This window comes from Equus caballus, chromosome 7 (assembly GCF_041296265.1).
Source record: "Equus caballus isolate H_3958 breed thoroughbred chromosome 7, TB-T2T, whole genome shotgun sequence".
Lineage (NCBI taxonomy): Eukaryota > Metazoa > Chordata > Mammalia > Perissodactyla > Equidae > Equus > Equus caballus.
This window is the reverse complement of record NC_091690.1, coordinates 2,107,424-2,121,106: the sequence shown is the minus strand read 5'-3', so window position 1 is coordinate 2,121,106 and position 13,683 is coordinate 2,107,424. Positions and strand designations below refer to the sequence as shown.

At 50.6% G+C, this 13,683-nt stretch overlaps 1 protein-coding gene and 1 long non-coding RNA gene across 4 annotated transcripts in view; one reads left to right on the top strand and one right to left on the bottom strand.

Annotated features, from left to right (window-relative positions):
• LOC106783362 (uncharacterized) overlaps window positions 1–1,802 on the bottom strand; it is a 6,707-nt gene extending 4,905 nt beyond the window's left edge. Inside the window, exons 1-2 of one of the 2 annotated variants that reach the window (XR_011440349.1) lie at window positions 1,664–1,802; window positions 71–204 (exon numbers count right to left, since the gene is read on the bottom strand). This is a non-coding gene — a long non-coding RNA (uncharacterized lncRNA). Of the gene's footprint in view, window positions 1–70; window positions 205–1,611 lie in introns of both variants that reach the window. The other variant, XR_011440348.1, reaches the window with a different exon arrangement.
• On the top strand, window positions 1,613–13,683 carry LOC102148548 (zinc finger protein 709). Of its 2 annotated transcripts, none has more exons than XM_023646360.2 (4): window positions 1,613–2,298; window positions 7,562–7,688; window positions 8,725–8,905; window positions 9,323–13,683. In XM_023646360.2, the coding sequence occupies exons 1-4, from the start codon at window positions 2,296–2,298 to the stop codon at window positions 11,778–11,780; spliced, it is 2,769 nt and encodes a 922-aa protein (XP_023502128.2). In that variant the 5' UTR covers window positions 1,613–2,295; the 3' UTR covers window positions 11,781–13,683. The 2 variants fall into 2 exon arrangements, with proteins under 2 accessions (XP_023502128.2, XP_070128545.1); XM_070272444.1 differs by lacking the exon at window positions 1,613–2,298 and adding an exon at window positions 5,200–5,473.

Genomic DNA, 13,683 nt, shown 5'->3' with positions numbered 1-13,683 from the left:
GACCACTGACTCTGCCTAGAGCTAGAAGGCACTGAGCATTGGAGAAATCTCACAGTGAAGAAGTCCCCACCTGGCATCTGGTCCTGTCCTGGTCCTTGGATCTGTTTTGGGGGAGCGACTTTGGTTCTGAGCGTTATTCTAGGTCCAAATCCTCCTGTCTGCACATGCGTCAGCTCCAGGACTGGCAGTGTCGCCTCCCTGCCCCTGCAAGATAATTCGCAGTCTGTTAGTGATATGATAGGGCCGGTTAGAACCAGCCCCCTGGTTACAAAGTGACTCCTCAGAATTACCATCAGGAAAAGGGAAAAAGCAGTTTCTCCCTCCTGTGGGTCATGACTCTCTGTGACAGGTGCATCCCAGCCACACGGGACTAAACTCTATGCTGGACCAGCAATGCTCTCAGAAAGAATTCTCCATCGAATGGGTCAAATGTGACACGTGAAAGAAAACAGTGTCACTTCTGTCGAAGGGCTTTAAAATGGAGCCGGGAACCATTAAGGAAGGAGAGTCGTGCACGTCCTCCTCAGGCAGGACATAGACCTCTGAGCTGAGTGAAGACAAGTATTCTGAGAACTCCGTCAGAAAGCTGCGGCTCCTCCCACTGAGGGCCTGCTGCCTCCCTGGAGCTGCCTGAGCCACCGATTCGGACCAGCCAAGACCCGCTTTCTGGGGCCAAGTCCAGAGAACATTCTGTGATGCAGAGGCCCCTCTCTGGTCTTTACGAGCCCCCGCCTCCTCCCCGCAGGACACGGTTTGTGTGGCTCCCTCAATCTGCGCCCCGAACGGCAGTTCTCTGACCCCAGAGTCACGGCCTCTCCGCGTCTCACTTGGACCCCGTGTAACAGGACCGAGAACCTGACCCGCCATCGACTCCCCACAGTGAACGCGGCCCTGAGCGTCCTAACGCCTCGCGCTGGACCCGCGGGGGAGGAGCGAGCCTTCCCCAGATGAGGGTGGGCCGGGCGGCGCCCACGGCGGGAGACGCGAGCACCGCGAGCATCGTGTCCGGGCTCGTTGGCAGAGCCGCAGGGACGCGGACGCGAGCAGCCCGCTGACGGCGCCCCCGCCGCCCCGCTGAGCACCAACCGGACCGACGGCCGCCTTTAGGGTCACGGACTGAACCCCACCGCCCGCGCCACACGACAGCCCCCCAGTTCACACGCGCGGCCACGAGGAAACACGCGGGCAGGCGCGCCTGCGCAGACGGCGCTGACCCCTCAGCCCCACGGCCGCAGGCCCCTCCCCCTCCTGCAGCCCCGGGTGGCCCCGCGCTCGTCGCGCCTGTCGCCGTCGGGAGCTGGGACCACGGCGCCCGCGCCGCTCCCTCGCCCGCTGCGCAGCGACAGCCCCGCCTTCTCCCGCGGCGCCGGGCGGAGCGGCGACCACGAGCCCGGACAGCGACCCCCGCAGCTCGGTCCCACCCGGGCGGCCGCGACAGTCCTGCGCGCGGGCCCCCTCCCCACGGGGCGGCGGACCCGGACCGCGGGCTGCGGACCCGCAGCCCCAAAGGGGGCCGCGTCAGAGGTCACCGCCACACCCAGCCCACCCAGCCTCGCCCGCGGGGACGTCACTGTCAGGGGTCTTTGTTCTTAAACCAGGTCACAAACCCACCGGGAGTCCCGCCCTGGGCCGAGCACCCAAGTGACCGCGCCCCCTGTCCCACCGGTCCGAGTCCTGAGGAGGGGCGCTCCAGGGAAACTGAGGACTGCCCGTTCCGGGAGGAGGAGGAGGAGGGGCTGCGGAGTCGCAGGCAGAGGCAGGAGGTCCCCGCCAGGAGCCTGTGCTCCGACAGCGCCACTCGGGCGGGCGGTCCGCGTGCCTGAGGAGGCGAGGCAGGGAGCGCTGAGGCGCGTCACCGCCGTGCCCGCCTCCCTCAGCCACGTGACCTCCGCCCCGCCCATCACTCACGCTAGCGACGGGAACGCTGTCCAATCAGGGACGACGACGCGCGGAGTGAGGCAGCGGTGCTGGGGCGGGACCGGGATCGCTCAATCAAGGCACAGAGGAGGGTCTTGGAGAACTGTCCAATGAGGGCCCTGTGACATGCCAGAACATTGTCCAATCAGACTTCCCAGCAGGGTGAGCGCCTGAAATACGGCCCAATCAAAACGCAGCAGGCTGGAGCACCGCCCAATCAGAGCGCGGGGCGGGCACTCTCGCAACCGCGTGGGAGTCGCTCTCTGCAGTTGGCCTCCCGGGGCGCACCTGCCCCGCGCGGCCCCAGGTGTCCCGTCCCGTCGCTGTCACCTGCCGGGGCCGCGGGGAGGACGTGCGGAGAGTCCGGAGCGGGCGGAGATGGTGAGTGCGCGGGCCGGGCCGAGACCGGGAAAGGCTGGTTCGAACCGGCGGGAACCGGCTGGAAGCGGCCGCGGGCCGGGGTCTCCCTGCGCCCCCCGGGGTCCCCCCGACTCCCCGCCCTCGGCCGCGGGGTGGGTCCCGGCGTCCCGTCCCGGCTCCGCGTGGGCGTCCCGGTCCCACCCAAGTCCTTGTCCGGGCGGGGTCCGAGGGGGCGGGACGACCCCGGCTGGCGGTCAGGGCTGGGGCGGCGGGGCGGCGGGGCGGCCGCGGGGTGGGCCTGCCTGACCTGACGCTGAGCCCCGTCCGGACTGGGGGCCGGAGACTCGGTTCCGAAGACGGTGGGACGGGGCCGAGGGCGGGTCTCAGGTCCTCCAGCCCCGAACCCCCCAGCAAAGGGCTTTCCTCTGCCGGGCAGGAGGGGAGCAGGCAGGCGGGCGGCATCGCGCGTGGGGTCGGTGGAGCCGAGTGTGCCGCGCGCTGAGTGAGTCTGTGAAGGTCACACGTGGGGCGGGCTCCCGGGGGTCCCTGCTGGTGAGAGGGTCTGTGAAAGGAGCGTCTATACGGGGCGGAGCGGGAGCTCGGAGCGGCTCCTCTTTGCTGAGAAGGAGGCCCGGGAGGAGGGGCGCGTCCGCCCTGAGGAGGGAGCCGGGCTGAGCGCAGCCCTGGGTTCTGTCCTTCCCGCACTGGGAGGGGCCGCCTGCCCACCTCCCCGCGGGGCGACCCGGCCCAGCTCAGGACCAGGTTCCACCTCCTGCCTTCCGTGTCCTTGTCGCTGTGGAGCAGGTGCTGCCCTGCGCTGGCTCCCACCGCGCTGCTCCTCCTGGTGTGTCCTTGACGGGATCTGCGCCCTGTGACCCCAGGGCGCCCCAGCGCCTGGACTTTTGTTGTGTCACATGAAGGTGTAAGGCTTTTATTTTCTTGGTTGGGTGGTGGCATCTTCCAGCGTGCTGCTCCCCCGGGTGACCACCGTCCTGCTTCTTTGTGTTTCTCTTTGTGGCTTTCCGTCTGTGTTCCCTCACCAAGCAGGGCTCTGTGTGGTTCCGCCTCTGCTGAATTTGCAGGGAGTGAATATCACCAGGAACACAGCATCCATGTCACATGGAGGGCCTCTCTGTGCTTCCTCAGCCCCAGTCTGTGTCACACGTGCTGGCGTCGTCTGAGGCTCGAGGCACTGCGTTCCCTTATCCACTCTAGTCCTTGTGAGGCCTGGGTCATTTCTAGTTTATTTTTTCCTTTTGTTGGCAGTGCTGCCACAGTGCTGCCTTGTTTTTATCTCCAAGTGCAAATGCGTTGTAAATGTCTACATGTTGCAGAAAAATTTCAGGGTTGTAGATTATGGACGACTTCACATTTACTCGGAAACGCTGGTGGAGGAGGGTGCGCATCGACTGTCTTACTGTTGGACACGCGTGTTTATTCCACATCATCCCCAGCACTTGCAGTTAACTAACTTTTGTCCATCTCGAGTTTGTGAAATCGATCTCCTTTTGATTCCATATTGGTTTGTACTGATTCCCCTTGGGGCTGAGCATTTCTCATGTAACATTTTGAAACCAGTGGACAGTTAGCCGTTACTGATGGCATGGCCAGTGACTTGGGTTTTTTTAGCAGCTACTAATTGTAGCTTTTAGTGTTTGCCTGCCTATCCTTAGTTGTTCTGTCTGTTATCCTTTAGGCAATCTATTATCAGACGCCCACTAGGTTCCCACAGATAACATCTCCCTGACACCTGGGTCACCATGGTAACAGAAGCCAGAGTTACTTTTCAGGAACTGACTCAACCCCTGTCCAGCCAAGGCCGGTGGAGACCAGCAAACCACCAGTTGGGGCTGCATAGGTGTCTGATACGTGAACTCCTGAAATATGAAATCTGTTTGTATCCTGCATTATATGTATTTTAGGACTTAAATAAAATTAGTTGTAATAATAATTAGTTTCAAAAGTCTATATTTACAAAGTTCATTTTAAAAAGTTGCTGTTGAACTGCTTGTTTGTAGGATTCAAAATACACTTTTTCTGAATTTGAATTCTGGAAGCTTTCTCAACATCTGATTCTGTGATTATCTTCATATTCTTTCGTGTGTGGCATGCACATTCATTGTGCTATGAATAAAGGGGAAGTTTTTCCTTTGTTACAACATTTTTTCCTGGGAAAACGACAGCATTAGTTTCCTGTATTCATGATTTTTTAGAGATCTAGCCTGTACGGCAGGTCAGCATTGGAGAGGTTTCTCTGTCTGTCATTGCCGAGAGCTCATGGTGAGGAACACATTTGCATACTGAGGGTCCCACCCTCAGGAGCTTCCCAGATAGAAACTGAAATTGGTCCCCATGTGTGTAGGACGGGGAGAGACCTAAGAAAGGGGCAGACCACTCCAGATTTTACGTGGCAGTTTTAACGAGCATGGAAGCTTAAGAGGCTTGTCTTATGCAGCCAAAAGATGAGTAATTTTCTGCTCCCACCCACCAAATCTTAACGTTTATTTGAGGCCTTAACTGTGCTCTGTCACATATACTGTCCAGATGGTCTCAAGAGCACATCAGTATCCCAAGGCTGTGTCCTTGGGGCATCTTCCCAGAGCTGGGAAGAGAAGTGGAGCACACATTCCGAGCACAGAGGACGGGGCGGGGAGCCCCCAGGTGCCTGGGTTTAGGTCCAGGGTCAGCCCCAATTATGTCTCCTTGATGACCTCCGCCAACAGAAACTTGAAAACACTCTGAAAAGAAACCAGACTTTGAATGTGTTTTTATGTTAAACCATCCAGAAGACCTTAGTTATTAAACTCAAACAACTAAGAACACAGAATAGGAGACTAATAGGAATTTCTTTTCTTTCTTTCTTTTTTTGGTGTGTAAACTATTTTAATAGGAATTTATTAAACTCATTGTCTCCAACAACAGAAAACTGACACCTGAAGGCATGCTCTCCTCCCAGCCTGGTGTGTGCAGCAGAGACACATCTTTCCAACAGGAGCCAGCACTTGTCCTCAGTCACTGGGCACATTCATCTCGATATCCTCCTCTTCCACATGCCACTGAGAGAGCTTATGACCAAGCACCTCTTGTCCCCACCAAGAGACAAGTGTAAACAGATATATGTGTACTAAGGAGGAATTTTCACCTTTGAAAAATAAGAAGGAACGCCAGGAGGATTTCGTATAAATATCCAGTACAGGTATTTAAATGTCTAGGAAGCAATTTCTGTTTCAGTATCAGAGAGAAAGATGAGATGAAGATGAGTTAAGAAGAGAAGTCTGTTAATATGAGGCATGCAGTGGAATAATTATTCACTCAGTATTTTCCTCCATTGGCATGATAATTTGAGGAGTCATACACCTTGAAACATTATCACATGCACTAGAGTAAGGTCTTATAAATTAGTGCTGATTATCAATTACTCCTCATGTTTGTCCATTTTGAGAGCTCAGCAGCCTTCATAAAGTACACTCACACACAACATGTTCACCTTTTGTGAATGTAGGTTTGTGAAAATAATTCAATACACCACATCTCTCCATGAACTGTCAGCTTACAGCATTTCTTACCTGAGAGACATCCCAAGAATAGTGTTTCATAGAAAGCCCCCTCCCCACTAGGAAACAGTCATGAAGGATTTTGAATCACTTTACTCTTTAAAGGACGTTCTTTCCTTGTCTCCAAGTCCGGGCGCCATTCATCCTCTTTAGAGCCAGTTGTGTTGAAAGGCTTGTGAGATAATAGAAAACATGCATTGTTGTCGGCCCCCAGCTCCTGACACCCTTGGAATTTCCTGGGCAATAGGAGCGTCCTTTGTTCTGATGAGGCTCCTGGAGGAGGATTTGTCACTGGAAAGATGAAGCCATGAGTAGAAGCTTGGGATTTTTAGTCCTGCCCCCACTGTCTTGAGAGGGGAGAACACCTGAAACTGAGTTTAATGATTGATGATGTGTACGTGATGAAGCCTCCGTAAAAGTCCCAATAGGGTGGGGTTTGGAGAGCTCCCGGGTTGGTGAACAGATGGAGGTGTAGGGAGAGTCGCAGCTGTTATATTCGAATTCTGGGTTCATCATTTTTGAGACCCACCAGACTGTCTTCCAAAGTGCCTGCACCATTTACATGCCCGTGAACGATGGATGAGCTTCCCCCTTGCTCACATCCCGCCAGCACTTGCTCCATTTCTGTAGTCAGTGAACAGGGGTCTGCTTGGAGCTTTGTTTTACATTTTCTTGCTGGCTGAGGGCCAGCATCTGTTCATGTCTTATTGGCCATTTTTATTTCTTCTTTGGAGATGGGTCTCCTCACATTTCTTGCCCATTTATTATTTTATTTATATTGTTTTTATTTTTCGTTGTTATATGATTTTTTTTAAATACCGTGAGAATACGAGTGTCCTATCAGGTGTGTGGGGCAAACCCCAGTGGCTACCCCAGGTGAGGTGACCTGGCCTTCTCTGCAGCTGATGTAGTTGGGACTTTTTTCTTTAGATTTTTTAGTGCTCCTTATTTCATGTGTGTGGTGTTAGCATGTAGTGTTCTGAAGTTGTTATATAGGTATTTTTTTCCTCTCAGTTAAAGGCACATTTAGCTCTATTGCTTTTCGATCCTTGAGTGACTCTTGTGTGACCATTTTCCTTGAATTCTAGAGACTCGAGGAATTATTTGAGAGCCCCTGCTGACTTCACAGATTCCTCAGGAACAGGCTCTCCTCTTACCCAACAAGTGTGCCAACCCCTGAGCCCTGGCCCACGCCTCTGCCCACAGTGTCCACCTCATCCTGGGAGGGGGTCGTGCCTCTGGCTCTGTTGCCATGTAGGGAGCAGTCCAAGCCCCTCAATGCCGTTCCCTTCAAGGAGAGAGTGTTCAGCTCAAGCTGCACTGCAGGTCTCAGGGTTCAGAACATCCTGACGTTCTGGTTCCAGTTCTGCAGCTGACAAGGACGTAACTTGTGATCAATCCATTATCCATTTCCATGGTATCTGAAAGATGACTTCATTTTTCAGTCTTTACCTTACCTCAGAATCCGCTGTGTCTCAGGAAGAATACTTCTTAGAACCAGGAGTTTGTAAAGTCTGTATCACTTGTCATGGTTGCACTTTGCTGCAGCTTCCCATCAGCACTTGCCATCGCTGAGCATGCTGCATTTGAGTTGCTCATTCATTGTCATTTCCCATGAGAGTGTGAGCTCAGGAGTCCTAGGAGTTGAGTCCGGGTCCCTGGCTGTCACCCTCCCACACCCCTTGGTGAAGATGGGGCCTGGCTGAAGTAGAACGTGTGGGCTGTTTCAGGACTCGCTGGTCTTTGAGGACGTGGCTGTGAACTTCACCCCGGAGGAGTGGGCTCTGCTGGATGGTGCTCAGAGGAAGCTCTACAGAGACGTGATGCTGGAGACCTGCAGGAACCTGGCCTCCGTGGGTGAGGACGGCTTCACGCCTTCACTGAGTCTGGGAGGGAACAGGTGTTTCTTTCACTTGTCCTTTTTTATTGGGCCAGGAAATGAGAACATGTTGGAAAAAAGAGAGACACAGTCCAAGCCTCCATGGAACCACCTAGAGTCAAATAGCTTTTCCACAAAGACAAGGTTTCATGGATTAAATGGATTTTTTATTACTCCTGAACCAAAGTTGGAGGTGTCCTAATATTATAAGCATAAATATAGTCTCCGGTGTCCCTTTGGTGCAGCTCTATGGTTTCCACCCCTGTGTCAGTTACACTGTGTTAATACACAGTTGACATGGTCATTTTGCTGTAGTTAACCTGGTACTTATCCATCCTCACTGGCCTTGAAGACCAACGTATGGCCCCGTCTCATGGACTATTTGTTCCCCTCCGTCCTCCCTCTCGGTCAGCTCTTCCCCCTGAGCTGTCAGCAGCCGCACACACCATCCATCTCCCATGGCAGCTGGGGCAGTGGAAACAGGCTCCATCTGGGTCCATGTGCCTGCGCACACCAGGGGAGCAGCCACCCTCGGGAGGAACAGGCTCTGGAGGTGGGAATGATGTTTGGATACGTCCATTGGAAATGAGACTCAGGCACTGTTTGAGACGGGTGACGTTTGTCACTTACCTGGCTTCCCTGCTGACTTGTCATCCCTTCTCGCCCCCCGTCTGTATCTCCTCTTATACAGGGAGCATTGGGGGGGTCTGCCTTTGCCCAGTTCCTTCGTACTTTGCTCTTCTGATAATATTTATCTCCATATCCCTCTCCATCTGTTTTGAAGTATTTCTTAGTGAACAGTCCGCCATTTTGACTCATTTCTCTACTCTGCCAAGGTCCCTGATATCCGAGGTCCTCAGAGTTTTTCTTTTTTCACATCTCCATTCTGTCTTCTAACATTTGGTCAGGTTTTTGGATCACTTTATGGCAGGAACTCCACATATGGTCTCTTGTCTTTTCTTGATCCCAACATTCCTTTCCCAAGAGATTAAATTATGCTACGAATTGTTGCAGATTGTTTCACTCAAGTTAAAGCCAGCGGATCAAGTCCTCAGCAGGATATTTTGAAGCATAAATTATTCAGTAAGGAGAAAATAGTAAGATTCAGAGGAAGTGATTCCTGGTCTGGTTTTGGAGAAAACTGGCCATTTCATAGCGTTGAAGATCAGCACCAAACCCAGGAGAGTTGTTTGAGGTGAGTGGCATTCCTGCAGGAGGAAGGGGTCTCAGCAGAATGTCAGACTGACTTGAAGTTAAGGAAAAATTAGAAACCTAGCTAGACAGATGTGTCCTCAAAACTTTCACAGGACAAAATTTCCATCAATGGGATGTAGATATTGAGTGTCTCATAAAAGAATAATATATTGACCGTCTCATGAAAGAATAATCAGGAAGCCCCAGTGTAATAGACACTGAAAGTTCTGGCTTTATTTGAGTCCTCAGCCTGGGCATTGAGCCTGTGTTACTTTGTGAAACTATAGACAATGCTGAGAACATACGTATTTACTGAAAATGACAAATAGTCAAAATAATCAAGAACTGTAAATAAGTCATCATTAAGAAATCAGTTATAACCATCAATCCCTCACAGTGTGCTTCCTATTTTGAACAGGAGTCCTTTGCTGGAGAGTCTCCACGGAAGCAGTGAAGGTGGTCACTGTGGAGAAACCCTGAACCAGATTACAAACCTTCCTGTGCCTGAGAGGTGTCCGACTGGAGTTACACCGGAAGAGTGCACAGAGTGTGGAGACGCCCTCACGGATTTTTCCTTCCTTAAGAATCAGCAACGATCTGACACTGGACACAAACCTCATCCATGTGAGGAATGTGGGCTGGCCTGTAGTTGTGTCTCGTGCCTAAGCACTCATGTGCCAACGGACCTTGTGGAGAAACCCTATGAATGTAAGGAATGTCAGAAAGGCTTCAGTTGTTACTCCTGCCTTCAGCGACACATGAGAACGCACAGTACAGAGAAACTTTCTGTCTGTGAGCAATGTGGGCAAGCCTTCTGTTGTCCCAGTAACTTTATAAAACACATGAAATTGCACAGTGGAGTGGAATGCTACGAATGTACGGAGTGTGGGAAAGCTTTCCGTTTTTCCTCATCCCTTCGAGTACATAAGAGGACACACAGTGAAGAGAAACCCTATGAATGTAAGGAGTGTGGGAAAGCATTCACTAGTTCCTCATCTCTCAGAGCACACGTGAGGATGCACAGTGGGGAGAGACCCTTCCAGTGCCAGCAGTGTGGGAAAGCCTTCACCTTTCAGTCCTCCCTTCGAGGACATATGAGAACACACACCGGGGAGAGACCCTATGAATGTCAGCACTGCGGGAAAGCTTTCAGGGAGTCTCAGCATTTTCAAAGGCATGTGAGAATTCACAGTGGTGAGAAACCCTATGAATGTAAGGAATGCGGGAAAGCCTTCAGTTATTCCTCATCCCTCCGAGAACATGTGAGGACACACACTGGGGAGAGGCCCTATGAGTGTCAGCACTGTGGGAAAGCCTTCACTTGTCACTCCTCCCGCCGACGACATATGAGAACACACACCGAGGAGAGACCTTATGAATGTGAGCAATGTGGGAAAGCTTTCAAGATGCCTCAGAGTTTTCAAAGGCATATGAGAATTCACAGTGGTGAGAAACCCTATGAATGCAAGGTGTGTGGGAAAACCTTCAGGTGTTCCTCCTCACGTCGAAGACATGTGAGAACTCACAGTGAAGAGAAACCCCATGAGTGTAAGCAGTGTGGCAAAGCCTTCAAGTATTCTGCGTCCTTGGAAGTACACGTGAGAAGGCACAGTGGGGAGAGGCCCTACGCGTGTCAGCACTGTGGGAAAACTTTCATTCATCACTCCTACCTTCAAGTCCATGTGAGGGTACACAGTGGGGACAGACCCTATGAATGTAAGCCATGTGGGAAAGCCTTCAGTTATCCGGCTAGCCTTCGAGTACATGTGAGAACACACACAGAGGAGAGACCCTATGAGTGCCAGCACTGTGGGAAAGCCTTCAGGAGGCCTCAACATTTTCAGGCCCACGTGAGAATGCACAGTGGTGTGAAACCCTATGTATGTAGGGAATGTGGGAAAGCCTTCAGTTGTTCCTCATCACTTTGGATACATGTGAGAAGTCACAGCAAAGAGAGACCCTATGAATGCAAGGAGTGTGGCAGAGCCTTCAGATATCCAGCAAACCTTCAAGTACATGTCAGAATCCACAGTGGGGAGAGACCGTATGAATGTCAGCAATGTGGGAAAGCCTTCAAGAGGCGTCAACATTTTCAAAGTCATGTGAGAATGCACAGTGGTGTAAAGCCCTATGAATGTATGGAATGTGGGAAAGCCTACAGTCGTCGCTCCTCCCTTCAAGCACATGAGAGAAGCCACAGTGAGGAGAGACCCTATGAATGTCAGCAATGTGGGAAAGCCTTCAAGAAGCCTCAGCACTTTGAAAGGCATATGAGAATTCACAGTGGTATGAAACCTTATGAATGTAAGGAATGCGGGAAAGCCTTTAGTTGTTCCTCAACACTTCGAATCCATGGGAGGACTCACACCGGAGAGAAACGCTATGAATGTAAGGAATGTGGCAAAGCCTTCAGACATTCCTCATCCCTGCAGGTGCATGTGAGGATGCACAGTGGGGAGAGGCCCTATGCATGCAAGGAATGTGGGAAAGCCTTCACTCGTCACACTGGCCTTCAACTACACGCCAGAACCCACAGTGGAGAGAGGCCCTATGAGTGTCAGCAATGTGGGAAAGCCTTCAGTCGTCACTCCAACCTTCAAGTACATGCCAGAAGCCACAGTGTGGAGAGACCTTATGAATGTCAACAATGTGGGAAAGCTTTTAGTCGTCACACTGGCCTCCAACTACATGCCAGAACCCACAGTGGGGAGACACCCTATGAATGTCAGCAATGTAGGAAAGCTTTCATGCAGCCTCAACAGTTTCAACGTCATCTCAGAACCCATGATGGGCAGAGGGGTATTAATGTCAGTAATGTGGGAAAGCTCACAAATATCTTGGATTCCTGTGAGAACCCACTGGAGAGTAAAATCTGAATCCACGGAGTGAGGGAAAGCCTTCATTCTGCTTGAAACCTCGTGGTAAATGTGAGCAAACACACTGGAGAGATTGCTTAGGACTGGAAAGACTGTGGGGCAACGTTCAAGTGTAGCAGTTCACTTATTTTCTTCATGAAAACTCAGGGCAGGAAAGAGACCTTTTAATTGTTATGTGTGGCTTCATCTTTATAAGTGTCTCATCTTTACTAGGGACCCCCAGTGTACCAATTCGCAGGTCATGTTGCTGATATGAACACTGAAAATAATAAATATCCATCTATTTATGCATCATCTGTACTACATATTTCATCACCTTGGACCTTAAATAATTGTACAGTTGTGTACACTCGTCTTATTTATATTACAACATGTTTTGGACCCAGGGATAAGTGGTTTTTGTTTTTTGTATAGTCGTGCAAATTGGTATAATTTTAGATGAAAGTTTTTCGATTCTCACTTTTCTTTATGTTCCTAGTATACATTCATGATGTGACACTTGTATTCTTGAAATTTCACTTCTGGTCAACTGTTGCAGCTTTTCTGACTGAATATCTACTCGCCTCTGTAATCTTTCTTATGGAAAGATGTATAGTCCACATTTTGTCCTTCTTAGTGAATACCACATCTGTGTTCCTTGCACGAAGTAGTATTATGGAAAGGTTTTGGAAGAGGACAGTCCCATTTGATTATGCTCATACTTTGACCTGTGGTCATTGTCCTTGATCTTGGTTGGAAATTATCACGATGCTTTGAGTTCACATGAGAGACTTCATGGCAGGAAGATGGAGCTGGTGTCCAGAGGCTTCTACTGAATTGTGCTGTCACCTTGCGGAAGGTGGGGCACTATCTGAAAGTCCTTCTGTTTGTCGCTCTCAGTTAAAGTTCACGAGCAGAGGAAGACGCATGAGGTTTGGAAAGCAGAAGTGAAGAAGACATGATTGTCAGTTCTCCTGTCCCGTCAGGAGACAGAGGTGCCTGGGACCCTAGGAGGCCTGCGTCACAGCACACTTTTTTGACTTCTGGCGCTGCCTGTCTGGAACAGCCCCAACCAAACACCATGTTTGACATCAGCTCCTTCTTAGACAGCAGGTTCCACAGATTTGCCCACAAGCTCCCCCATCATGGACCCTCTTTGGTTTGCAGGTTCACACATTTACTTGCATTTTCCTGCAGCTCGTTGGTGTCCATCAGGCCACTTCAGGCTGTCACACTTTGTGGCAGTCTCTCATTCTTGACCCCCTCCATCTCCATTGCTTCTCCTGATGACATGAATTCTGTGGGGAGCATCTTGTTCTCTAATAGTGGATCTGTTTCCTGCCTCCATCGTGACAGACTCAATGCTGTACCCACATATAGCATAAAATTCCCTGGTTGCATTGTTGCAAGGCTGCAATAATCCGGCATTTCTTCTTTCTGGATACTTCCATGATTGAAAACAGCATTTACAAATGTATTTGACAGTTTGTGAGTTTTTTCTTATAGCTGAGTGCTAACTAAATGTTAAACTCTGCATGTTTAATTTCTTTCCATTTTTCTATGTAATTTCCGAGTGCTTACTTTTTTCATTTTTTATGTGTGCTTTACAACAGGTAAATGCACAACAATGTGAATTTTTTTTTTTAATGGCTCGCTACGTTGTTTCTTCGAAAGCTCATTCCTTCAGTTTTCAAGTCTGTTGTATGCTTACAAGTGTTATGTTTTATTAAATTTGAGGTTATGTTAAACTTTCCCATTCTGGAGGATAATTTATTCTTGTAATTGTCCCTGTTCTTCTGTATATATCCTGGGATCATAGTACTAAGTACGTGTGCCTTTTGACATTTTTCTCTTTCGTGTGTTTTTCTTTACTTCGTATGCAGCTACCAACGTGTTTTCATTAAAATCACTTCTTCATTCCTAA

What these genes read in the sequence shown, in the direction of transcription:
- LOC102148548 (XM_023646360.2), top strand. An exon ending in CAGGAACCTGGCCTCCGTGG is followed by an intron (nt 7,689 to 8,724) that starts GTGAGGACGGCT and finishes GAATTGTTGCAG; the next exon opens with ATTGTTTCACTCAAGTTAAA. An exon ending in ACCCAGGAGAGTTGTTTGAG is followed by an intron (nt 8,906 to 9,322) that starts GTGAGTGGCATT and finishes TATTTTGAACAG; the next exon opens with GAGTCCTTTGCTGGAGAGTC.